Source organism: Sinocyclocheilus rhinocerous, unplaced genomic scaffold (genome assembly GCF_001515625.1).
Source record: "Sinocyclocheilus rhinocerous isolate Xijiao unplaced genomic scaffold, SAMN03320098_v1.1 scaffold898, whole genome shotgun sequence".
Classification (NCBI taxonomy): domain Eukaryota; kingdom Metazoa; phylum Chordata; class Actinopteri; order Cypriniformes; family Cyprinidae; genus Sinocyclocheilus; species Sinocyclocheilus rhinocerous.
In genome coordinates this window covers 919,514-947,183 of record NW_015652144.1, presented here as the reverse complement: position 1 = coordinate 947,183, position 27,670 = coordinate 919,514, and the positions used below count along the sequence as shown (strand labels likewise).

At 36.5% G+C, this 27,670-nt stretch overlaps 2 protein-coding genes across 2 annotated transcripts in view; one reads left to right on the top strand and one right to left on the bottom strand.

Annotated features, from left to right (window-relative positions):
• Positions 1-474: 474 nt before the first annotated feature.
• On the top strand, positions 475-18,768 carry LOC107713674 (pituitary adenylate cyclase-activating polypeptide type I receptor). Its single transcript, XM_074560088.1, is given in 14 exon segments — positions 475-573; positions 1,181-1,289; positions 5,738-5,845; positions 11,808-11,908; positions 12,372-12,469; positions 13,415-13,547; positions 14,457-14,610; positions 14,843-14,903; positions 15,636-15,705; positions 15,855-15,946; positions 16,626-16,755; positions 16,870-16,911; positions 18,612-18,722; positions 18,724-18,768. Coding segments are annotated over 14 exon segments (1,299 nt in total). The 5' UTR covers positions 475-528.
• Positions 18,769-21,158: 2,390 nt separating this feature from the next.
• Positions 21,159-27,670, bottom strand: part of adcyap1r1a (adenylate cyclase activating polypeptide 1a (pituitary) receptor type I) — a 48,886-nt gene continuing 42,374 nt past the window's right edge. Inside the window, exons 12-16 of the mRNA XM_016519203.1 lie at positions 27,481-27,564; positions 26,172-26,301; positions 24,935-24,976; positions 24,249-24,464; positions 21,159-21,248 (exon numbers count right to left, since the gene is read on the bottom strand). Coding sequence (XP_016374689.1) covers positions 21,159-21,248; positions 24,249-24,464; positions 24,935-24,976; positions 26,172-26,301; positions 27,481-27,564 — 562 coding nt within the window. The remainder of the gene's footprint in view (positions 21,249-24,248; positions 24,465-24,934; positions 24,977-26,171; positions 26,302-27,480; positions 27,565-27,670) is intronic.

Below are 27,670 nucleotides of genomic sequence, written 5' to 3'. Positions count from 1 at the left end.
CCACCAGAGATATTCAACATGGAATGAAAACTGTGCCAACCAATCCTGGTCTTCTCTACAAATTCCCTAGAAATGGCTCAGTGTTTCTATCAATGCTATGTTCAATTATTCACATTTACCAGGCGACATTTCATCTCCCCTGAAACATCTGCCCCTTTTTAACAACCTAAAAAGAGGTGTTATGTTAAATAATGTGCATCAAGCTTTTGTCTACAAAATCAAAAGTAACTTACCTCGACAGAAATCCACACATCTCTGAAACGAGCATTCAGCATTTCTCCAGATGCATTTCACAAGCAGCTGCTCATATGTTCAGCTGTGAAATTGGGTTACATTTTAAAGTCAATCTGACTGCGCGCGCTCCACGACCCTGTGACGAGGGTCTTCCACATCAGTGGAAGAGAGAGCGATAGCGAGTGTGACTTTAGTCTGTCGAGTGTGAATTCAAGAAGAGGAGCAGATCACTCTGTTTGAGGAGTTACAGGGATATTCTGTGTTCTTGGGTCTTCACACACTCTTGGCTTTAATATGACTGTTCTACACCTGTGTTTATTCGCGACTTTTTGGAGAGCTGTAAGTAGGCTATTTAATGTTAAACATTTGCTACGTATTTCATTTGTGCAAGTGACCATTATGTAAAACTAATTATAATAGATTTCTGTCAGAACGAACAGAACTTGTACCATCGTTTTTAATGTCTTGCTCAGTTTTCTGCAAACGGTTACTGAGTTGCGCGCATCTGTAAGAATACATTTTAGACGCTTATGGTAATATTGTCACGAATGCGTCTCTTGTAAAAAATTCTAAAGGAATCATATTGACATTTTTATCATGACGTTAAACGTAGAATTCTGACAAAAACCGCATCCTTTCTTTTTCACTAGAGATAGAATAGAAAGAAAACTGTACCAACCGTTTGATTCCTATTTCAGCCCATTACACTTAATTTGAACTGACTGATTTCATATAATAATAGAAAAATGTAGACAAGCGTGACTTTATTTTAAGTCATATTGGGCAATAGAGATGAGAAGCATGACTTTTTGAAATCTGTTTACACCTGTGGATTACTTTAAAAAGCTGATGAGCCAAGTCACCCACTAATTTAAACAACTTTTAATCTAGTCTGTAGATTATGCTGATTAATGTGCATATGGATTCATACTTTTTCCCCCATCAGGTGCATGCTATCCATCCGGACTGTGCTATTATCTCCCAGTTTATACAAGACCAAGAGATCTGCATCCAGACTAGGAAGAGAGAGATCAAGAATCAGTCCCAACAAACAGGTTGTGACAACATTATCATACACACACACACACATATGGTTCTTGTGGCTGGACAGGTGGGGAGTTCATTGGTTGGCAGCTGATGTGTTCATGCTCAGCTTGGCCTTAACTAAAGATGATTATGTGTGTTTGCCATGTGGAAATCTTAACCGTGTTACTGTAATAAAATATAGTCAAGGACAGGAAGGAAATGGTCTTCTGAGCAGACCTACAGCATTTACAGACATTAAAGCTGTGGTTCTCAAATGGTTTTGTTAGAGGAAACAGATTTATAAGTGCTTTCTTCTCCATTTTCCCAGCCAGTATGAGGTTCGTTCCATTTTATTATTTGTTTTTCTTGTTGTTTCCGACTCGTTTCAGATCAGACCTTACATTTCTGAATCATGGCTCTCTTTTATTTTTTTTTACTGTTTTACAGAAATACTTCACCCCAAAAAGAAAATTTGCTTAAAATTTACTCACCCTCAGGCTATCCAAGATGTAGATGAGTTTGTTTCTTCATGGGAACAGATTTTAGAGAAATTTAGCATTACATAACCTGCTCACCAATGGATCCTCTGCAGTGAATGGGTGCCGTAAGAATGAGAGTCCAAAAAGAGTCCATTAATTAATGTCCTGTGATGTGGAAAGCTGCATATTCGTAAGAAATAAATCCATCATTAGGGCAGTTTAACTTTAAACCGTCTCTTCTGGCCAAAATATGAGTCCATAATCCATCGTCTTTCCCCCATTGTCCTCTCACATCAAAATTCACCCACATATTTGTTTAGAACATTTTGGAATTGTCTTCATTGTAAACAGTAGCCAGAAGAGGATGAGAAAATTGTCAGCAAATTTAAATTTTTGTGTAAACTATTTGTTAGAAATTAACAATTGGTCCCTCGATATCTCTTTGCCGCCTTGAAGTTCTCAGTTCCTTAAAGTGTATACGGCCGGGAAGCAAGAAAACACACATTCAATGGTATTCTCAATACTTCAACTTTATTCATAGATACAAAGATATTATATAGGCATATGTCGAGGGGAGTTTCAACCCTTTAACCAATGAGGATATAGATGACATACATATAGGATCTTTGGCCAAGAACATGTGTTTATATAAAATGGCCATATGAACAGAAAAACATGGACATATTAGGAATAGACTTTTGCGAAGGATGCTAAACTATCTTCATGGTTTCATCACGAACCTCATTCCTAGCTATCATGTCCTTATTTAGACATTTGAATAAGAAAAGCTAATGTATACATTTGCGCATGCATAGCTCGAATGTGAGTAAGAGACATTAAAACACCATACAAGAGAGAGAGAACAGATAGAGGAGGGAGAGTGAGAGGGAGAGGGAAAGAAAGGAGGGGTGAGGCATATTTGGAACATTCTCAAGACAGAGAGTGTTTTCTAACACTATTCCTCTAAGAGAGAGCAATTCTTTAGTGTCATGTTAATAGATTATTACAACTAATAAAGTATTTTCCTTTATAATGTATAACTGTTGAATAAATGACAGACAGTCTGGGAATAGCTAAGCACTGTGGGAAATATCCCCACAAACGCTCTTTAGTGCAGTCAAGCATACTCTCTGAAGTGACTTGCAGAGTTATTATTAATCTGAAATGAGTTTTGATTGGGGTTCTGATTGCGTTCCTCCCTAAGACTTGTTTAAGTTCCATGAATAGAATTTTGTTGAATGAAACTCGCACAGCCAGACTGTTCAACCCACGGGACAGATGATAATGATGTTTTTACGTGGCAGCTTGAACCTCCGGAGGTCTGTGTTCCTGCTTGACAATGTGTGAGTGGAAAAGGAGATTGTGTAAAGAATTGCCGTTTTCTGCAGTATGTGTTCAGATATGATTTATTTGAGCTTTCCTATTTAGTCAAGCTAAAATTCAGCAATATTGTTATGCTAGTTAAGGAATCCATGCTGGTTTATAGGACATTTTCCGTTCTCTGTTTGAATTCAAACAAAAGTCAGCAGAACAGGAAAGCTTCACTGCAGAATATACAATAAAAAAATTAAAAAGTGATTTGAAGGATAACAATTTAATCAAATTAATGACATAATTTACCAATTAGTTAATCAAATTAATCACATTTGTGCATTTTGTACATCAACATTTGCAGGGGAAAAAATCCCAAATAAGTCTTTAGGGGCTATTCACACACGACAAGTTCTTGTATTCGGTCTGTAGCATTTTTAAATAACTGATCCATGTACACAGACCGTCTGTCTGACTGACTGTGATGTCTGACAGACTTTGAAAGGACATGCTTTCCTCTCAGCAGTGGCATACAGGAACAAAGCTGTCTATGTCTATAAGGTAATATGCAGTACTCTCTTAAAAAATGAAACTTACAAACAGGGTTTTCCAGCCAGATGAGTCATAAAAGAACCTTTATAAGATTGTATAATGATATAGCCAGGAGGGATGCATTTTACCTTCTTTAACAAATAGTACATTGCCCAAAAAAAAAATGAAAAAGAAAAATCAATACGAAGGTAACTAAATATATTTTTAATAAATAAAAATAATAAAATTATTTTATAATAATAAATAAAATTGTAAAAAAAATTTAAAGCAAGCAAGCAAACAAACAAACAAAACAAATAAATAAATCTATTGGGCTTTAAAGGAACACTCCACTATTTTTGAAAATAGGCTAATTTTCCAACTCCCCTAGAGTTAAACAGTTGAGTTTTACCGTTTTCAAATCCATTCAGCCGATCTCCGGGTCTGGCGGTAGCACTTTTAGCTGTAGCTTAGCATAGATCATTGAATCTGATTAGACCGTTAGCATCTCGCTCAAAAATGACCAAAGAGTTTCTATATTTTTCCTATTTAAAACTTGACTCTTCTGTAGTTACATCGTGTACTAAGACCGACGGAAAATGAAAAGATGCGATTTTTATAGGCCGATATGGCTAGGAACTTTACTCTCATTCCGGCGTAATAATCAAGGAACTTTGCTACCGTTTTCAGGCGCTGCGTAATATCATTGCGCCTGCTGCACCCATGGTACGGCAGCAAAGTTCCTTGATTATTACGCCGGAATGAGAGTAAAGTTCCTAGCCATATCGGCCTATAAAAATCGCATCTTTTCATTTTCCGTCGGTCTTAGTACACGATGTAACTACAGAAGAGTCAAGTTTTAAATAGGAAAAATATAGAAACTCTTTGGTCATTTTTGAGCGAGATGCTAACGGTCTAATCAGATTCAATGATCTATGCTAAGCTACAGCTAAAAGTGCTATCGCCAGACCCGGAGATCGGCTGAATGGATTCGAAAATGGTAAAACTCAACTGTTTAACTCTAGGGGAAGATGAGCCTATTTTCAAAAATAGTGGAGTGTTTCTTTAAGGTTTGGCTGTTTAGCATGACCCCAGTAGCCCCTGCTGGTAGAATATGAAAGTGAAAGTGTAGTGACATATGGCCAAGCATGGTGTCCCATACTCGGAATTTGTGCTCTGCATTTAACCCATCCAAGTGCACACAAACCGTGAACACACACCCAGAGCAGTGGGCAGGCAATGCTGCGGCACCCGTGGAGCAGTTGGGGGTTCAGTGCCTTGCTCAAGGGTCTCACCTCAGTCATGGTATTGAAGGTGGAGAGAGAGCTGGTTATTCACTCCCCCCACCTACAATCCCTGCCGGACCTGAGACCCGAACCCGCGACCTTCAGGTTACAAGTCAGACTCTCTATCCATTAGGCCATGACTGCCCAAAAAGGTGAAAAAATATGAAATAGACATACATTTTTCCTATCTGCTGATTCACATTGCAGCTCAGATAAAAATGGCCTCATTAATTTCAGAAAGCATCTTCTAAATACTATCCATCAACATTCATATCTGCAATTTTTTTTTAATCTGCTGAAAACTTGCAGTCATGCCCTGAATTTTTTTTTTACCTTATGTTTTTTTTCCTCAAAGTATTGTCATACTCCCAAACTGAGTGTAAAAAATTAATGATGCTATAAATAACTGTAGGCATCTCGGTCATTCTGCAGCAGAGGTCTTGAGTGTCTTAAAGACGCTGATATAGTATAACCTTTCCCATTCTTCATTGCTCGACTTTATTGTTCCAGATTTACATAATTTTAATAGACTGGAATTTGTATCACATGAATGCTTGCACATATTGACTAATATTGCTTAGTGACATTTCAAAGGTGGTTGCATGACTAGCTCTTGAATATTTAGTGACATCATAAGGGCACTGATAGTTGTCAAAAAGTTGCATTGTGTGCTGGAGCCTATATGTGCTGGAATTAATGTTTTACATGGACGAGCAGTGGAATGCTAACACTTTCCTGCACAGCATGACAAAAGACATTTGGATAAACTGTAAACGAACCCCCTGTCCATTAGATAATATCCATATGAACCAGTGCAGAACATATATTGTTGACAGTGTCATGACGGCTCCTCTGTGGTTCCTGTCTCAGGATGTGGGACGGATTGGGACGGGATCCGCTGCTGGCGGACAGCCAATACTGGACAACTCATTAATGTGTCCTGTTCAGACGTCTTCCAGCACATTTCCAACACTCAAGGTCAGATCTATCTATCTATCTATCTATCCATCCATCCATCCATCCATCCATCCATCCCACCAACCAACCAACCAACCATATATATCCACCCATCCATACCTATATCTGTTCATCCATCCATATATCTAATCATCCCTTTATCATTGATCTAACCATATATATCCATCCATCCAACCATCCATCCCTATATCCACCCGTTCTTGCATCCACCCATCCATCCATCCCTATATCCACCCATCCTTCCGCCGATCCATCCAACCAACCATCCATCCATTATCATCTATCTATCTATCTATCTATATATATCCACCCATCCATACCTATATCTGTTCATCCATCCATATATCTAATCATCCCTCTATCATTGATCTAACCATATATATCCATCCATCCACCCCTATATCCACCCGTCCTTGCATCCACCCATCCATCCATTCATATATCCATCCATCTACCCATCCATTGTCATCCATCTATATCCATTCATCCATTACCTATCTATCTATCTATCTACCCACCCATCCCTATATCCGTCCATCAATATATCCAACATCCATCTATCTTTGATCTAACCATATATCCATCCATCTATCCATCCACCCATTCATCCCTATATCCACCTGTCCTTGCATCCATCCATTCATATATCCATCATCATTCATCCATCTATATAGCCACCCATCCATCCATCCATCCACCTATCTATCATCCACTTATACATCCTTACACTCTAAAAACTGCTGGGTTAAAAACAACCCAATTTGGGTTATTTTGGGAACCCAGCGCTGGGTCAAAAAGGGACGAACCCAGCGCTGGGTTGTTTTAACCCAACAAGTTGGGTTATATGTTTGACCCAGCATGCTGGGTTGATTTTTTATGGTTTAAAATTACTACACTGCTAGGCTAAAATGAACCCAAATCGAGCTAGACATTAAACCTACAAATCTTGTTCATTTTAAAATCACTTTTACACACACAGAATGACTATCAAAAGGTAAATATTTATTTAAAACAAGAGAAAACAGTCAAAAGTAACATGCATGTAAGAAGAAATGCAGAAAAGTATGGCATTAACAGCTACAGAGTTTATAAATGAAAAATTAAACATTTGTTGAATATATCTTTTAAGATCAAATTTAACTTTTTGGGTAGATTTTATATATTGTATAAAAATATTATACAAAAACACTATTATACAATAGTTGTACAATTAGTTAACAGTTAAGTTCTTTACAAACTATTCTGGCATGACAGTAAATAAACCACAACATTAACACTGATATTATAACATTTATCAGAAACATATGTGTGAAAGAATGTGAGCATGTGTATGAATAACAGAGTTTAAACTCCATTTCTACTAAACAACAACACAGAACAAGCATTTCACATTGTTTTTTTACAAATTATACACTTACAGTTTGTTTCATAGTCCATGAAAACAGAGACACAAAGCTCAACATGTCTGAAATATAACATGCAAAACATTACTTTTAACAATTATCACTTCATCAGCCTTAAAATAATAAGGCTATTCTTTATTACATAACGCCGTTTCCTTTAGGAAACTACATTAAATTTAACCGCGAAAAATAAGATAACGAATTAACATGTAAATATGTTAATTACCCTCTCTTAACACCTCAAAAAATTTAAATATAGTAAAATCTTATGTAAATATGACATAAGACACTCACTGACGTTATATTAAAAGCACCTCTTCCGTTCAGTAAAAGAGGCCGTTAAGACTATTTCTGAGGCGAAATCCGCACCCGTGTATTTTTCAATATAATCTCTTTTCGGAATATTTCCGCCTTCCATGAAATCTCAAAATACTACCGGACTCAAACAATGAATGATGACTTTACATTTTTAATCTTTACTTACCATAAACCGTCTTTCACTCGCACTCGCTTCCATCTGAAGACGCTGAGAAAATAGCGGCTTCTCGCACTGGTGTCATCCGATGTTGTTAACGTGACGTGCGTGCTCTCTTTCACGTCCGCGTTCCCAACCCAGCGCCGCTGGGTTATAAATCAAAGCCAATTTTGAACCCAAATTGGGTTAAAACAACCCAACGTTCTTACCCAGCGGTCTCAACCCAGCATTTGGGTTGAAAAAACAACCCAGCGTTTTTTAGAGTGTATATTCATCTATCCATCCATATATCCAACCATCCATCTATATACCCACTCATCCATCCCTGTCCCTGTCTCTCTCTATCTGTTTTTTTACAGCCTCATTATCATTGCTGTCATTCTTTAATATCCGGCTGCTGTGACGGAGCTTCAGGCTCATGTCTGGTGAAAGGTTTGTCAAACAGCAGCAGATAAGTTGTTTCTTGAGGGCTGGTGCGCAGTAACCGTGGCTGAAAACTGTCACACTTCTAGTTTACAGTTAGGGGTTGTAATATTGTGTGGGTCAGTAGTCTTTACAGTCACAGGGCTGTGATTCTGCTGAATGTTTGAATATGCAGACAGAAAGTCGCAGAGCCCTAGAGATATTGCACTCTAAACAGCACTGGGTTGTATTTAACCCAGCATTTTTTAGAGTGTGGGATTCAGCTTGCACGGAGATGACCTGTATATATGTATGCACTCAAGAATGGATTTTTGCAGTAGGCTAAATTGTATTAATTAAATTTGCTAATGCATCACAATTTTGAGCTTTTTCCACAGCTTAATTTCATGGCATGCAAGCAATTTAAGTAAATTTACTTAATCCATTTCCACTGGGAATACATGAATAATTTTCAGTGGCCATAAGTGCATATATGGAAATACAAAGCACAGAGATTTAGTGCTTTACTCAATTAAAATAGTTAACTTTTTCTTGTTGCATGTCAGAAAAAAGCAAATGTTTGTAAAAAGCCAAAAATTCAAAATGACCAGAGTTTGAACCCAGCTTGGTCCTTTACATTTTCATTCTGTGTTGAAGGCATAAAATGAAATTGTTCATACAATGCATAATCATAATCATGATTCAATTCAGACTGCAAACTCAGGGAAAATATAACTTTTCACCACGCTATAGATTCAGCAGCGGTGTTGCGGTGGCACTGAGAATCTGTGAAGGAAACATGAGCAATCTTTGGATTTGAAAATCGATATTGACGTCAAATGAAGATTGCAGTTAATGTTAAAATATCTACGCAGTACCTTATATAAGACTGACCTTTAACTTGTTTCTTTTGCTGCTTCTCATTCCTGCTTCCTTTAATGGGGCACTGTTTCATAAAAAAAAAACATCTTTGTGATGTTTTTAGATATATGATTGTCTCCCCGGCAACAAAAAGGGAAAGTATTTTAATAATCCACAGTTTCATCAAAATTGTCTTACAAAAAGAAATTGTAACATCTGTGACTGCCCATAAAAGCTAAACATCAGACAGTAACATGAAATGTTGGATTAATCTAGACTCACTGGTTTTAACTTTTAAATCCTATGATTTTAAATCCTTTGGAAGTGCTTACAGGTCAGAATGCTCAGATGTCAGTAGATACTTACTGTTCCAATAGAGGGTATGCATTGACGTCACTTTCCCACCGGAACACGCCCCCAAATGACATTTAATTTTGATGCAAAGTTGTGAGAGATGCACACAGCTGTACACATACAACATATAACAGTTGTCCAAATCAAAATTAACACATTGTGAAAAGCTATTGACATATGAATTGATATTTAATTCACTATGAAATTAACCATAGTATGAAATTAATCATAATCATGAAATTAATTCACTATATTTAATTCATTATGAAAATCAGTGTAAGAGCATTCCAAAATGCATATGTATGTATGCATGTGTGTGTGTGTATATATATATATATATATATATATATATATATATATTAGACATACTGTATTTATAGACTATCGCGATTAATCCTACCTAATATTACGTTTTTAAATATACTTTTATATTGCAATAACTTCACATTCAATCTCCAAATGAATGTACAAACAACATAAAGACAGTATATTTTTTTATATTTGTTTAATGGCATCTTTTTTTATAACTGAAGGCCAGTCTCAATGATTACTAATATAAAATTGCCCCCCCCCCCACAATATTTAACCATTGACTATTCAACATGACTAGCCATTCAACATTACAGTATAATTCATGGCTTTCAATTTTAACATTTATTAGACTTTAAAAAATTTTTGTACTTCTAATTCTTGACCGTTGTTTTGTTTTGATCTCTCCGCTGTGCTTCCGCGCGTCACTTCTGAGCGGCGCATGCGCAAAGTTGACCTCATACGTTATCCGCCCGGAACTGCTTCCTTCTGTCGCAGAGCAAACGATTTGTCAGAGATCTGCATACTTTCAAGACAGTAATATTTAAAATTGAAATTAAGTTTAATTTTAGTTTGACAACTCTGATATATTGCATACAGTACATGCAATAGAATATAGACATAGATACCTCCTATGGGACAAATCTGCTATTTTTACACTAAAAACGACAAGAAAAGTTTGTATGTGGATTGTTTGCACTTCCAATCAATAAAGCTACTAAAATACAGCAGAATGCCACATTCCGCTAAATACAGTCCATACATATTTAGATGTGCGATTCCACATGCTGCACCTCATATCACTGAATTGGATTCTAGATTAAAAGCATTAAAAGGGTCACACTATAATGCTGAGAAATGATCATGAATAGTGCTTCCAGTGTACAACAGTGAGTGCAAGCTACATTAAAGTGATTATTATGTTTTGAATATGGATATTTTTCTTACAAAAACGCATCAATTAGCTACAGAAGGCCTTTGTTCACCCCCTGGAGCCTTGTGAGACACTTTTTTTTATGGATGGGCACGTTTTAATTAAGTGCTTTTGGACTGATGCATGCAACACCCGCTGAGTGCCATGAAACAGCTTGAAAGATCAAAAACAATTTTTAATATAACTCCCGACTGGATTCGCCTGAAAGCAGAACGTCATATACACCTAGGATGACTTGAGGGTGAGTAATTTATGGGCTAATTTTCATTTTTGGGTGAACTAACCCTTTAAAGTCTCTATTAATGAGCTGACGAGTTGAATCGGGTGTGTTAGATGAGCGAGACAGTGCTGGGCTGCTCCAGGGCAGTTTTGAAAACCATTTCAGAGACATGTTCTTAAATGTGACTCATATAAAAGATATTACATGCATGCATGTTTTAAGGCAGCTTTAATCGCCTTTTTGGTAACTTCATGACTTAACTGACCACTCATGACCAATGCAGTCATGACTTAACTGCATTTATTCAGTCGTTCTGCGACTGAATAAATGCACTTCTTGTCAAGAGAAAAAGTGACAGAAGCAGCAGTTGTGAGTGGGGTAGCCAACCCTAGCCCCACCCTTGCGTTAATTATTTTTAACGCGTTAAACTGAAAAAATTAATCGCCTGCGTTAACGTGCTAATTTTGACACCACTACTAAATATATATGAGCCTTATAGCCATATAAGCTTTATTTACCTTATTTGTTGAAAGTCATTTAGTAAGAGTTGTAGCTGTTGGTCAAACTCTCTCACACTGCCGCTGAGGTTAAAGCAGGTGACTTATGCACTTATGAAGGCTGAAGTAGGACACCTGTCCTGCTCTGCCACAGGAAATGCATCCAGCAGCAGGTTTTGTCCCGGCTCTAGTGCTCATGTTTTCCCCTAAGTATTCTCCAGACGTCTGTGGGTATTTTTGGAAGTGTTATGAAATGGGAATTGTGCTTACTGCTCTCTGAAATGAGGGCTGATCAGCCGGAGTCTGTAACAACTGATAAACTTGAGACATATTTGGCACTCAAGCGTAAGAGAGATTTTAATGACTGCTCATTATGTGATCAGGACAAAAGCCCTTTTACTGATTTTTAAATGCAGTAGGGTTCGGTGAAATTTTAGAAAGCTCTTCAGGGACAAATGTTGCAGTTTTGTCGTTTTAAAACCATATGCTTTGCTGTTTATTCGGCAGGTTTTATATACAGGAACTGCACGTCTAACGGCTGGAGTGACCCATATCCGCCGTACGAGGAAGCCTGTGCATTTGAAGATGATTCAGAATCTGGGACTGTGGTAAATAATTTCCCATAATGCATACATATTTGACAGTAATGCCCATATTTCAATAAATATTACTTGTGCAGAAAGGCTCAGTTTGATGAATGGCTTCCAGTGTATGTACAGTAGTGTGTACTTGAGCCTCCCATGATGCCCACTAGTGGTCACTGTTTTGTTTCTGCATCATTCTTTGGCTTTAACTGTTCTTCTTTTTGATTAAGTCAAGAAATGCTGTTTAGGATTAAAAATCTAATCAGGTCATTGACCTCTATGCTCCTGCTGAAATAAAAAAACAAGAATAAAAGAATATATGTTTAAGTATTTTTTGGCTTTAAAGAACTGGAAGAGTTTTACTATAGTTCGTTTTAATCCAAAGATATTAGATATTGACATATAATGAACTATAAATCGGCTTGACATACTGTTTGTTAGGGATGTTAACTACTTTTCTCTCAGACTTTGTTTTTTTATTTTTCAGACAACTTACTTGTCAACCTTGAAACAGCTGTACACTGCTGGATATGCAACATCACTTATATCGCTTATTACTGCCGTTATCATATTCACATGCTTCAGGTAAAGCTCTGTCACACTTATATATACCGGCCAGCATCATACTCGCTGAATGAAATCCATATGATTTTATAGCATTTTTGCATTCGACAACCATTTGTAAGATGAAGAAATCTTGTATTATCCCTTAATCCCTTAAAGGGAAGTCGTGGCCTAATGGTTAGAGAGTCGGACTCGTAACCCAAAAGGTTGCGGGTTCGAGTCTCGTACCGGCAGGGATTGTGGGTGGGGGGAGTGAATGTACAGCGCTCTCTCCCACCTTCAATACCACGACTGAGGTGCCCTTGAGGCACCAAGGCACCGAACCCCCAGCTGCTCCCCGGGCGCCGCAGCAAAAAATGGCTGCCCACTGCTCCGGGTGTGTGTTCACGGTGTGTGTGTGTGTTCACTGCTGTGTGTGTGCACTTTGGATGGGATAAATACAGAGCACTAATTCCGAGTATGGGTCACCATACTTGGCCACATGTCACGTCACTTTAATCAGCAGAAAAACTGCCAAAACATGATTTCTCTTGCTTTGAGCCAGTTGCCACTATTCGTTTAATTCTGATTTTAGCATATGTGACATTATTTTATGCCTAAACCTGATGTCAAATGTTAATGTCATTAAATGTCAAAATGTATTTGAACATATTTTTCTGATCCTCTGCAGATTGTAAGTTAAATGATACATTTTGAATACTTCTTTTTGTTATTTTGTCATTTGGCTGCTTTTGATATTTTGAGAAGTGCATTAAAGCCGATACATATTTTTTGCAAATCAGCTGAATTTTCTTTTTCAAAATTCACAGACGTGTGATAATGATATCAAAATGCAATTATGATACACAAAATGCATAACAAAGAGAATCAGAAAGGGTGAATGAAAATATCTGCATATTCAGTAGGCAATCTACAGTATAAGAATATATTATTTTTATAAATACCCATGATGCTCTGTCATTACAGGAAGTTCCACTGCACCAGAAACTACATACACATCAATCTTTTTGTTTCCTTCATCTTGCGGGCAAGCGCAGTCTTCATCAAAGATGCCGTTCTGTTCTCAGATGAAACTCAGGATCACTGTTTAATGTCCACGGTGAGTGAGAGCGTCTGTATACAGAATTCACAGAATTTCGTCTAATTTGTAAGTCGCTCTGGATAAAAGCATCTGCTAAATGAATACATGTAAATGTAAGTGTCATTTCACTGTGAAGGACTAAACTACCTATTATCCAGAAAAGACCTACCAATCAAAAATGTTGTGCCATTAAAGGGTTAGTTCACCCAAAAATGAAAATTCTATCATTAATTACTCACCCTCATGTCGTTCCAAACCCGTAAGACCTTCGTTCATCTTCGGAACACAAATTAAGATACTTTTGATGAAATCTGAGAGCTCTCTGACCCTCCATAGACAGCAACACAACTGCAATGTTCCCAGGTCCAGAAACGTAGCAAGGACATCGGTAAAACAGTCCATGTGACATCAGTGGCTCAACTTCAATTTTGCGAAGCTACGAGAATACTTTTTTGTGCGCAAAGAAAACAAAAATAACAATTTATTCAACAATTCTTCTTCCCGAGTTACCATCTTCCTCCATTTTGGAGAGTACCACGACGCAAGTGTGTGCTTTCCCCAGAACGTAATCAACGTAATCAGTGTTGTTTACGTTCAGCATGTGCGCGTTTTCTCCTGAACGTAAACAACGCTAATTACGTTGATTACGTTCCGGGTAAAGCGCGCACATGCTTCGTGGTACTCTCCAAAATGGCAGAATTATTTTAAAAGAGTTATTTTAAAAAATAGAAAAACGAATAAAAATGACAAAAACACTAATAATTACTACAATGTTAACAAAAAATTTAAATGAAAACATATCAAATCTAGAAATAAAAACAAATTCAAAATATTTATAAAAAATACAAAAATACAGCTGCTTCCGGTGCAGGTTATGATTGTGCTCTTATTCTGTATCTGTACCTGTGTGTGTTTTGTTTTTCACAGGTGGCGTGCAAAACTGCTGTAACGTTCTTCCAGTTCTGCATCCTCACTAATTACTTCTGGCTGCTGGTGGAAGGCTTGTACCTGCAGACGCTCCTCGCCCTCACCTTCGTCTCGCAGAGGAAGTACTTCTGGTGGTACATTCTAATAGGATGGGGTTGGTACATCCTGAAAAACAGATTTCAGGAGAAAGACTGTGTGTGAACCGATTAAAAGATGAACATCGGCAGTCTGCCAAGATTTGAGTACTAGAGCAACTGAGCATACAGATATCAGCATTTGTGTCACACTACTGAGATCTCTTCTAAAAAATGTATTACAGATCTGAGGGTTGTTTTTCTGTGCATTTAGAGAAAGTGAGTATGCATTGTCTTGTTTTTTTTTGGTAGGTGTCCCATCAGTCGTGCTGATCGTGTGGGTGTTGACCAGACAATTCTATGATAACAGAGGGTATGCCACATCTTCAACATTAAAATGATCTTGAAACTGAACAAAACTGACCCTATTTCCTTTCTTAATGCATATTCTTATTGTATGCATATTAAGCATTTTTATCAAATAACATTTGGCTTTTTTTAAAGTCCGGCTTGACATATCAGCATTATTGAAGTATCATCTACATACTATTATAGTTTTTATGAATATTAGATTTTTTTTTTTATTCTAATTTCGTTGTGTGTTTTTGTCATGTCTGTTCGTTTTTTTATGTCTTTATAGTTTTTTATAAATGTTTATGTTTTAGTTATTTTAGTACATCAAGTTAAACTAAATGAAAATGAGAAATGTTGATTTTATTTCTTTAGTAGTTTTAGTTTTTTAAATAGTTTTATTTTTATTTCAGTGTTAGTTTTAGTTATTTTAGTACATCAAGATAAACTAACTAAAAAAAGAAATGTTTGCCTTTTTAGTTGTTTTAGTCATTTTTGTTGTGTGTTTTTGTCATTTTTGTTAGTTTTTTAAAATATAGTTCTTTTTTTATTTCAGGTTTAGCTTGTTATTTCAGTTGAATGAACATAAAAAGTAGCTAAATTAAAATAAATTTAAGTTATTTTTCAGTTAAAGTTTATTTTATTTCAAGTACAAATTTTTTATGGTTTAAGTTGACTTGCAAATGCAATTTAATGGTATTACAATTAATAACTTTAATTTATTTAACATACAGTATATTTCTCATATTTGCAGATGTTGGGATGACACAGATAATATGAACATCTGGTGGATCATTAAAGGACCAATCACAGTATCCCTGTTTGTGAGTTATGATGTTATTGCATGTCATATTTTGAGATTGTTAAATTTTATTCACATTTATCAGCAGAAGTTCATCAGAAAACTTACATGAGACTTCCCCTGCTCTTCTGTTAGTAATCATCTTCCTCTCTCTGTCTGTCCGTCTGTCAGGCTAATATCATCATCTTCCTAAATGTGATTCGGATCTTGGTTCAGAAATTAAAAAGTCCTGGAGTTGGAGGCAATGACACAGGTCACTTCATGTGAGTCTAATATTAATGTGCAAGAAGTGCTGAAAAGGTTAGGTGATTTACTGGCCCAAGTTAAAAGAATTGTAGCGCAAATGTAATCTTTATTTGCTACATAGTGAAAGCCAATTCTAAACCCAGCATACAACACACACCAGTTTTGACAAACAGTTTATGTAAGTTATGATTGTTCCAGATGAAACCTAGTTAGTGTAGAATCAGACAGATGGCATGTGTTAATGTGAGTGAAACGCATATATCTTCATTTCTCTGCAATGTCTGTTCATTAGGATACAGCTATACACGCTGCCAGGTCATGCTTCATGCATGAATAATATTTATTTTGACAGTTCACGCTAGGGTGCATTTTTAGGTTCTGTCGTGTCTTAATACCTGTATCTCCTGATAATGTGATATATATGCAAAGACGAAGAGAAATTGCATTTAGCCCATTATCAAGAGGCTTATTCGTTTCTGAAAGCACAGATCTGTCTTGCAAATTTGATTCTGTGCCATTTAACTTTATATTGGCTCTGGGCTTGACCTTGATATTTGAGGGATTTTTTGCATAAAAATGAAATAATCTTTGTTTTATGCATGTTTCAAAAAAGATGATACAGATCTAGCTGTGCTCTGAATTGTTTGTGTGAAGGCATGAATTCTGATTCATGATCAATTTTTGATAATCACACAGGAGACTGGCCAAATCCACCTTGTTTCTGATTCCTCTGTTTGGGATGCACTACACTCTGTTTGCCTTCCTGCCAGAAAACACGGGGGAAATAGTCCGGTTTTACATTGAACTCGGTCTGGGCTCTTTCCAGGTACTCATGAATTCATTTCTTTATGTAGAAATGATCTGCTTAATGTCAGTTTACAGATTCCGTAATGAGGAAATGTCTTATTGTATTCCTGAAAGTCTATTTTTTTTCCTCCAGGGCTTTGTGGTGGCACTCCTTTACTGTTTTCTCAATGGAGATGTAAGTATTCTCATAATGGAAACATTCAACATGATATTGACAGTTACAACTACATTTTAACCGTTTTTCCTAAAGAAAATGTGCAAAACTACAAATGCCATGATATTGGATGGATGCAAGGGCATTGCTATGCAATTGTTCTGAGTGTTTTACTATATTTCTTTGTGGTTGCATACTACCCTGGGTCAAATAAAACACTCTTGAGCAAATCTCTCCTATCACCGAAAGTGTTTTTTTCCCCCACCAGGTGAAAATCGAAAGTCTGATCACTTGGAAAAGCAATAAAACACCTCAACAAGCTGCATGATTTGAGGAATTATTCATTGTCCTTATACAAATGGTGTGAAATGAGTTATGCGGAAAAACTACAGTATAATATAAAGTTTTATGGGGTTTTAAAAATCCCTAACCGCAAAGGCTAAATCTGAACTGAAATCTGATTTTAAAACATCACAGAATGCATCATTTTTTGGCAACTTTTTAGTCTAAATGGGTACAAAAACCTGGGCATCATACACTAACACATACGCACGCAGAAACGCGTACCTCATTGTTACGAGATGCGTGACAAATTAAAACAATAACGCGGATCGTCATTCTAAACTCAATTTTTAACCCAGAGCAGCAGAACGGTTTTATACAGAAGCGGGGTCAGCAACACCTTTACCCAAAGATATGAAACCCTGCTCCGGGATTTTGCGGTGCCGAACTTGTATAGCGTGAAAGAATGCAGTGTTGTTAGCTAGATGATGTTATATATTAGATGCTTAGCAACAGAAAGCCAATCGCGTAGCCTACCTCATATTCACCATAGATATGTATAATACATAGATACATATCTATGATATTCACGAGTTTTAAACAGTTAGCTACGGAAACACAGCACGTAGTATAAACAGTATTTTTAGCGTTTGAGCAGAAAAATGTCAGATGATGACAGAAAATACGTATAGAAAAGACTTTAATTCTTACCTTTATAGTTCGAAAAGTCCAATCAGGAAAAACTTAACATGATGAACAATGCTAGAGCTGTTAGCTAAACAGATCACGTGCTGCGTTCATCCAATCATTGACACTGATGCCGCAAATATGCAAATAAGAACGTTAACCCGGAGTTTGGGAGTGTGTGGAACGTCACTTTATAAATATCCAGGATTAGTTTTTAACTCCGGGTCAATTATGAGCAGTTTGAAACATGAAGCATGATAATGCAGGATTTCTTTTACCAATTGAATTTACATTTAGCATGAACTATTTCAAGTGTGTAAAGCCCCTGTGTGTTCTAAAATCAGCTCAAAAACATGTTTGATGTCTTCAGACTAGATGGATTTATAGTCTGAAGCTAAAAAAAAACCGGAGTCTGTGTCAATCATAGCTTACACTACACTATTTCTTGTTAAATTGGTTAACTGACTCCTCCAAACTGTAATTGGGGAAATCTGGACAAAAGGTTGTGTAATCAGGCATAAGAATGAGCAACACTCTAAGACAAATGGTGCAAAACTTTCACTGTGGTGCTTTCAAAATGTACTAATACAGTAAATACACTTTAGGTACTAATATTTAAATAAGGTACAAAGATGCATCTTTTAGCTTTTCTACCTTAGGGATACTGTGCAAGTTTTTCTGAGAGTATCGCAATCAGTATAACCATTTGATATGAATGTATTGTCACTGAAGTGTGTCTCTTTCTCTTTCAGGTACAGGCGGAGTTGAAGCGCAGGTTATGGACGTGGCAGACCCAGACTCATCTGAGCCCCAGTAAAAAGCGTGGGGTCACTGTTACTCGGATCATGATGCATAACTCCACTCAATTAACAGCCTGCCGTCTGCAAGGGCTACATCACATCTGTGTGAACACACCTGGGTGATGCAGGTAGAAAGACTTGCAAAAGACTTCAGGAGCTTCACGTCCGGCTCTGGAGTGTGGAAGACGTTCAAAGAGGAAATGGGTCATTGTACGGCATTATCAAGGTCAAGTTATGGATTTGGCAGATGTCATTTGAGTTCAGTTTGCATGTGCCGATTTGCAGGTTGCAGAACTACAAGCAGATTGTGACACAGCCAGCGTAAGCGAGTGGAGGTTTGATTAAAGTACAGATTTGATTGGGGCCCATGCAGTAGCAAATGCTTCATTAACATTCTGGTTGTATATTAGATTTGTGGTATGCAAAAGATATGAAATATTAAATATTTTTTTACATCCTCATTCCATCCAAGTGCTGAGCTATTTGCCGTAAACTGCAAAGTAACATGATTAATGTTCATCAGTTTGGAGGCTTTTAATTTTAAAGTGATTAATTTGTTATTGCTGATGGTGCTGAGGATGCATCATAAATATACAGGATACAGCTTTGAATTTTCTTATGCCATTGCTTTTTATAGCTACTTTTAACTTAACATTTTTGAACAACTTTGAACATTGATAGAAACTGAATAGTATTGCTTCTCCGCAGCATATAGATGTATTTAAGTGGTACTATGGGATATGAGCTCATTCATCAGTTTGAGTTTCATGGTACAGTATGTACACTGTATGGGGTCACTTTGGGATAGTAAGATTTTTCATGTTTTTGAAGGAAGTTTCTTATTCTCACCAAGGCTGCAATTATTAAATATACAGTGCAGTATAAACCATAAATATTATTACAATTTAAAATAAGCATTTTTATGTGAATATATCTTAAAATGTAATTAATTCCTGTGATGCAAAGCTGAATTTTCAGCATCATTACTCCAGTCTTCAGTGTCAGATGATCCTTCTGAAATCATTCTAATATGCTGATTTGCTGCTCAAGAAACATTTATTATTATCAATGTTGAAAATGTTTCAGGAATCGATGAATAGAAAGTTCAAAAGAACAGCATTTGTTTGAAATGGAAATATTTTGTAACATTATAAATGTCACATTTGATCAATTTAATGCATCCTTGCTGAATTAAAGTATTGATTTCTTTCAAAAAATAATTAAATAAATAATAAAAATCTTACTGACTCTAAACTTTTGAATAGTATGTGTATGTCTGCAGATATTACAGCCGAACACCAATAACAATCAGACTGTAACATTTATGTAAAATGAAATGCAGGATAGCACTGACTTCTTTTTTGTACAAGTTATGTTAGTAACTTAACTTGTAAGTTACAGTTTTAAAAATTGTATTGTACTGTTATACTAATTAAATTATTTTAACTTTGTACCTCTTTTAGAGATGCCGACAGTTCAATTTTATGTCTCTCTTGACACTGTTTAATGTTTCAGGAATCGATGAATAGAAAGTTCAAAAGAACAGCATTTGTTTGAAATGGAAATATTTTGTAACATTATAAATGTCACATTTGATCAATTTAATGCATCCTTGCTGAATTAAAGTATTGATTTCTTTCAAAAAATAATTAAATAAATAATAAAAATATTACTGACTCTAAACTTTTGAATAGTATGTGTATGTCTGCAGATATTACAGCCGAACACCAATAACAATCAGACTGTAAAATGTATGTAGAATGAAATGCAGGATAGCACTGACTTCTTTTTTGTACAAGTTATGTTAGTAACTTAACTTGTAAGTTACAGTTTTAAAAATTGTATTGTACTGTATATCTGTTATACTAATTAAATTATTTTAACTTTGTACCTCTTTTAGAGATGCCGACAGTTCATTTTTATGTCTCTCTTGACACTGTTTTTGTTATTAAATATTTATTACATCAAATTACAGCTATTTTTAATATGTAATAGTAAATCTCTATATCTCTCTCTCACTCAAAGACGACACACACACACACACACACACACACACATGTAGTACGAAAGAACTACATAAAACAGAAATTCAAGAGTTGTTTGTCAAGAATGGAATTCAGACACGTACAAAAATGTTCACAGATCAAATATGGACATCATCTCTACATCAAAGCAGAAGAAACAGCAGGCAGCTTTACAGAGCAGCTGAATGCACGATACAGTTGTTGTCTGGGTGTTACATTCAGGTTGAAATGAGTTAGTCCACAATATGAAGACGTCTCAAAGACACAATGAAACATGTCAGACCTACACAAGAAAAACATCAAATCTCCCACTTATCTCCTCGTTCCTCAAATATACAGCGCTCAAATAGGCTATACACACACACACACACACACACACACACATGTAGTACGAAAGAACTACATAAAGAACTACATAAAACAGAAATTCAAGAGTTGTTTGTCAAGAATGGAATTCAGACACGTACAAAAATGTTCACAGGTCAAACATGGACATCATCTCTACATCAAAGCAGAAGAAACAGCAGGCAGCTTTACAGAGCAGCTGAATGCACGATACAGTTGTCTGGGTGTTACATTCAGGTTGAAATGAGTTAGTCCACAATATGAAGACGTCTCAAAGACACAATAAAACATGTCAGACCTACACAAGAAAAACATCAAATCTCCCACTTATCTCCTCGTTCCTCAAATATACAGCGCTCAAATAGGCTATACAATGAAATAAAAAGCGTTACCTACTGGCAGGCAGATGTGTTACAAGCACAAGAAAACACGTCTGTAACAGCTTTGAGACATGGTCGTTACCTTCTGAGCTCACACTCAGAATGACGGCTGGTGTCAAGAACATAGAAAGCAGCAAAAACGGTCTCTTTTTTGTCTTTTTTCATGCAGATATATCTAGAAAGAGCCACAGAGGGAGCTCGGCCCCTCATATATCCAAACACATATGAAGCTGTAAGGTCACGTGAATCAAGCAACATCTGGCGCTCTCCGTTAGGATTTCACAATTTATTTCTACAGACAAGTTCACTATCACTGAGAGCTTGTTCAAGATCATTAATATTTACAGGTTGGAAAATAAATACGATAAGAAAAATGAGAAAGCTCAAACAAAAAACGGATTTTTTTTGTCAGCAATGGTAAGAATTTAAGTGTTTAATTCCCGCCCCACCGAGCGGATTGGCAAAAATAATGACTCTCCTCATTTGCCATTGGCCAAAAAAACAGATAGTCCCGCTCCAAACTCTCGCCATTGTTTGAGCTAATGTTGCAGTTTGCGATGCTCAAACCAAACAAGCTTTTAGCACCAAATTATTTTATAGTAGTGCTGTCAAACGATTAATCGTGATTAATCGCATACTCAACACTAACTGCGGTTACTGACACCATGCCTTCTTTCTTTGCGTGCACATTTGCGGCGGGATTATGCAAATATTTCCACATAGTGGGGTAGATATGTGGGGGCGTGTTAGAATGAGCCGTTTTAGGGGGGCGTGGCAGAGTCTTAACTTTGATAAAGAATATCTCTTTGGTTTTGAGACTTTAGTCTTTGCAACTTCAGGGATCTTATCTATGCACAATCAGCTTGTAACACTCCAAAGAGAAAGGAAAACTTGAAATCGCATCATATGACCCCTTTAAGTACAGAACCAGTATTTTACATCAGAAATATTTGTTTAAAGAAAAACGCAATCAGTCTCAACTAATTGCGCGAGGGGGCAGGGCTATGTTTAATCCGGCCAATGAAAGATGAGGAGCATTCGAAACCTTCTGTCATTATTTTTGCATTTTCGTTTGCTGATGATGATAGTACCACACAAATTACACACTTCAACTTCAAAATAACAGCCAAATGAAAAAAACGTGTACATTTCCCCCACATTTTTTTTAAAAGATCTGTGCGATCTACACGACCATCACTTTACTGTACAATAATCACCTCAACTCTACCATGTGATTCACCGACAGCTATGAGCTGCAACAAAAGCATATTGCATTTCAAAATTGGCACGTTTATAATCACAGAAGTTTTACATACATCATTGGTACTTTATGACCGTAAGTGTTGACTAAAGAGAGAGCGCTCGTACATCCATAATTTACGCACATGTGCGTCTTTATCGTATACAGAGAATTTACACTCACGGCAGAGAATAATACTGTACTGGAAATAAACAACACTTTTAGCAGAGACTCTTGCCACTTTGCACACTGATGCACGTTATTTTCGCGATCAAACATGTAAAATGTGAGTGATGATAACTAATTATGATTGTCAGTCAGTGGTGATGCAGTAAATTTGGTTGGATTCATAGATTGACATCAGATATTGTACTTGTAAAGGGTTGGGGGTTACCTGTCTCTCAAGTATTAAAAGCGTTCACTCAAAAATTAATCAAAACCTGTCATCATTTACTCACCTTCATGCCATTTCAAAACTGGCATACTTTACTTGTTACCATGCAACATATAGTGATCACCGGCTGTCAAGCTCTAAATATGAACAACAACAACAAAAAGCATCATAAAAGTCATTCATATGATATTTTATGGTACTAAAATTATGCTTTTTGTCATTTTGGAGCTTAACATTCTTTACTTTATCATATTTTTTAAAAATCAGGTTTGGTATGACAAGAAGGTTGGTACATTATGACAGAATCAACATTTTTGGTTAAAATATCTTTTAACACTTTCACATCTCACTCAAATGTCTCATTTCTCTCACAGTTGAACATGTCAGCCCTAAAAGCATTTATAATGCACCTGATAGTAACGTAATGGCATTGTTTTGCGCATCTCAAAGCTCTAGAAATACTGTATGCACTCTAATGCTGTGTATAAATTAATATATTCCTACTATGTAGAAATGAAAGATTGTAAAAGTAAACCTGAACACTGAATCTGTTAATCTACACTACTAAATGACTAATGATTAAATCAATACTGCATGGCACTGGTTGTTTAGAGTAGATCCATCAAAGCTATTTTTGTGACCATCAGGCACTTCAGAATAAATCAGAGGGAATTGTGGAATAGCCTCCTCGCTCCGGTAATTGTTTACGGAACTGTTTTTTTGACAATCCTTGATTTGCTGATATTGGCTCTGTGTAGTTACAAACCATTCGCATTACAATAAGATAACACTGGCTAAAAGCTAAATCACAAAACCATAACAACATTTACATATAATCTAAATTCATGAGTCATTCATAAGTCTTTATATTGTTGACATACTCTGTACTTACGGCTGATTGTAAAAAAAATATGTTTTACAATCTCTCTGTGGAGAACATTTAATCAAATACACAGCATTTAAACGAGCAACACAAAGTCTGTACATTTTCTTTTATAGTGTACTTCTGATAAACACAGTAGCTTGCAGATAAAACAATACTGAAATATTCATGTTTTGGCACTTAACTTTAACACTGAAATGTAACCCGTCTCTCTCTCTGATATCTAGGGAGCCCCGCACATGACATGCAAGAAAAAATAAATAAATCGTGCGCACGATTTACTAATTCGTTCCCTTGATGTACTAAAACGTGCCCACGATTACTATTTCGTTCCCTCGATTGGGCAGGTTGAGGTTGACCGTCTCGGCCAGAGGGCTGGACATGCGTATCTGTGAGCTGCTCTTGCTGAGGATGGACAGCTGCGTCCCCCCGTTCACCCCACTGCTCGCTAGCGAAGGGTGACGCTGCTGCTTCAGGTCCACAGCAAAGTACCTGTTCACCGTCCAACTCCTCCATTTCCTCTTTATCTCCGACTGCACCTTTAGGGAGAAACTTGAAAAGGTCATTTTTTAATGTACTCAGCTGTAAAGGTGCACGCGTTCTCCACCAGTCCACGCTCTACACCATGTCCAAGCCAGACGTGACACGTTTGTGGACACAGAAAGCAAAATAATGCACAATATAATAGCCAATCAGAACTATATTTGATGTTTTATGTTTGGACCAATGAGATTTCATTGTGGGCGGGGCTACCTCATTTTTGTGTGAATTTTTGCTGTAACATGGAAGAAACTGATTGTTTGTCACTTAATCACATCACACCTGGTCAGGACATGGTAGTGTTTTGGCAGTAACTAAAAATGTAGCAAAAAATGTAGATTTTTTTAATGTAGCACATTGGATAAATTATTGTGGAAACGTAATGTTTTCTGAGCAAACCCAAACATATATGAAATTAATATCACAGCTGATTGCATGCTTTTGAGAATATCAAAACAAAAGCTCTTACCTCTCCATTCAGAAAGCAGTACAACACGGCAACCACAAACCCCTGTGGAGAGTTAAAGTGAGTATGTGGTGAAGTGGATATCATTTTAAAGTAGTTTACATTTCAAAAGTTTAGTAGAAATCAATACCGTTACTCAGCAAAGATGCATTCATTAAAAGACAGCAAAGACATTTATAATGATACAATTGATTTCTTTATATTCCTCAAAGAATCCTAAAAATGTATAATGGTTTCCACAAAAATAAGTAGCACAACTGTTTTCAACATTGATAATAATAAGAATTTTTCATAAACAGCCAATTCTGAAGGATCATGTGACACTGAAGACTGGAGTAAAGGCTGCTGAAAATTCAGCTTTGCATCACAGGAATAAGTTGAATTGTAAAATATATTCAAATATGAACCAGCTATTTTAAACTGCAATAATATTTCGCAATATTCCTGTTTTTACTGTATTTTTTATCAAATAAATGCAGCCTTGGTGAGCACATCTATTCATTTAATCAAGCTCCAAAACCTAGTGAACTGCAAAACCATGTCCCAATACTGTGTCAACATGAAGCAATTTTTTGTATGAATATTTTATAGGTGTTTTACCTGTATTTTGATATACTTATTGCATAGTGTTTTATGTTTGAAAGTAAATTTGACAGAAAATGTAATGGTGATTTTTTTTTCTTACAGTGTGCCTTGCTGTCTACATTGGCTACCATCTAAGGCAGCATAGTACTAAAAATATAACACTGTAAGTAAAAATTGAATGAATTGAAACACTCTACATAGGTAGCAATTCACAAAAGTAGAGTGAAAACTAGAGTTGACTGCAAGTTGCAACAGAGCCTAACATAAGTATGCTGTTAAGCTAATGGCTTCAAAAAAAAAATGTCATACTCATACTGATACTAATACTGGTTGTATATTTTAATACAAAACTGGACACTGGATCTTAAGTACTGAATAAATATGCTTTCTTTTGATTCTATCTGCCATTTTGAAATCAACTTTTCACTAGGATTTTTGCAATGCATTCTGAAGTTGTCTAATCCACAAAAGCTTATATTCTGGCAGCATTTAATATTGATGCCCTATGTTTGGAACAGCCCTTGTGTTGGGATCGCACCTACTGTATGATGCCATTTCTGGCAGCTCACTGGTTTGGAACAGAGAAATAGTGTCCACGGAGGTGTTTCTAAAATACAGCGCTAAAGTTGCTACTATAAAAGCTGACGCTCAGTACCTGGAAGGAGCCCAGGCCCAGCTCAAAGACCAGTCGCTCCCGCTTGCTGAAATCCTCCGGGGAGAAGGCAAAAACAGTGTAGTGGATTCCAAACAGAGGGATGAGGAGCAGGGTGGAGCGCGCCAGACGCCTGTCAACACACAGCACACACACACGGCGCTTCAGATGGCTGATTAAGTCTCTCAACATGTCAACACACAGTTACTGTAATACACAGGAGATCAGAGCCCTCCACAACAAATCCTGTTCCACAGGAAAGAAGGTCTCTTTAATATCTCTATTGTTTTTCCTAGCCAGCAGAAGAGCAAATGGAGACCTTCTCAGATGTTTCTCCTGACCAAAAGATCTCAATAATCTCACGTGTCTCTTCTCTAGACTTTCAGAAGAGATTTCAACAATGTTTGGCTGTGCATTACTGAAATAACAAAATCTGCAATTAAAGTCTAGCCTAAGATATGAGATAATAGTCAGAAATATATATTTTTTATGGAACAGTTTATTGAAACTTAGACATATTAAATATTAAAAAATATTGGGTTAACAACCAAAACTACTTGGATGATTAACTTGGTATAGTTGAAATATGTGGGTTAGTTCACCCTGTTTTAGTTCCAAAATCTGGTTCCATAAAAATGTTAAAATCTGGTTCCAAAAAATTCCAAAATCTTTCCAAAAAAATTATTTTGTGGATGAATAACACTGTTAAAATTCAGTTTTCATTTTTTTAAATTAGTTTTTTAAAGATTTTTATAAAATATTCTAATAAATATTATGTTCATAAATGTTAACATAAATATTATGTTAAGTTTTTGTGAAATAAAAAATAAAATAAAATTAAATCAAATAAAATTAAAATTAAATCTTTGAAAACCTATATCAATCAGCCACTACTACCCAAGACCAAGACCGACTGCTCAGCCACCTAAACCAGACTGGACCAGTCTGAACCACCAGTTCCAAAACAAAGAGGCAACTTTAAGCTAGATTTTCCAGCAAGTAAAACTTGAAAGTTCTATAGCTAAAACAGTAGAATTTGGTGCTAACAACAACAGGGGCATGGGTTCGATTCCCAGAGAATGCAACTGATAGAAATACATTTAAATATGAGTGCAAAGTACTGTAAATCGCTTTGGATAAAAATGTCTACCAAATGTGTGCATGTAATAAAACTACAGACAAGACCACAAAAACTATCTGCAGTGAATATTCACACAGCCTTTCTTTCTCAATGGACAGTTAAAAACGAAAAATGCACATTTGTTGGCAGACGCAGATGCACAAGCACATTCACACAAACACACACACTTACAGCGTGATGGTAGAAAGCTCTGACATCCTGCACGAATGCTGGGCAGCCTGTGTGGGCTCACGGAAGCATTTCTGTGCACAGCTGCTAAACACGACAAAGACAACAAACACTCTTTAGGACAGAACACACACACACACACACACACACACCAGGCACGCACCAGTATTTAGCACTAGTTAGTTCTCACTGC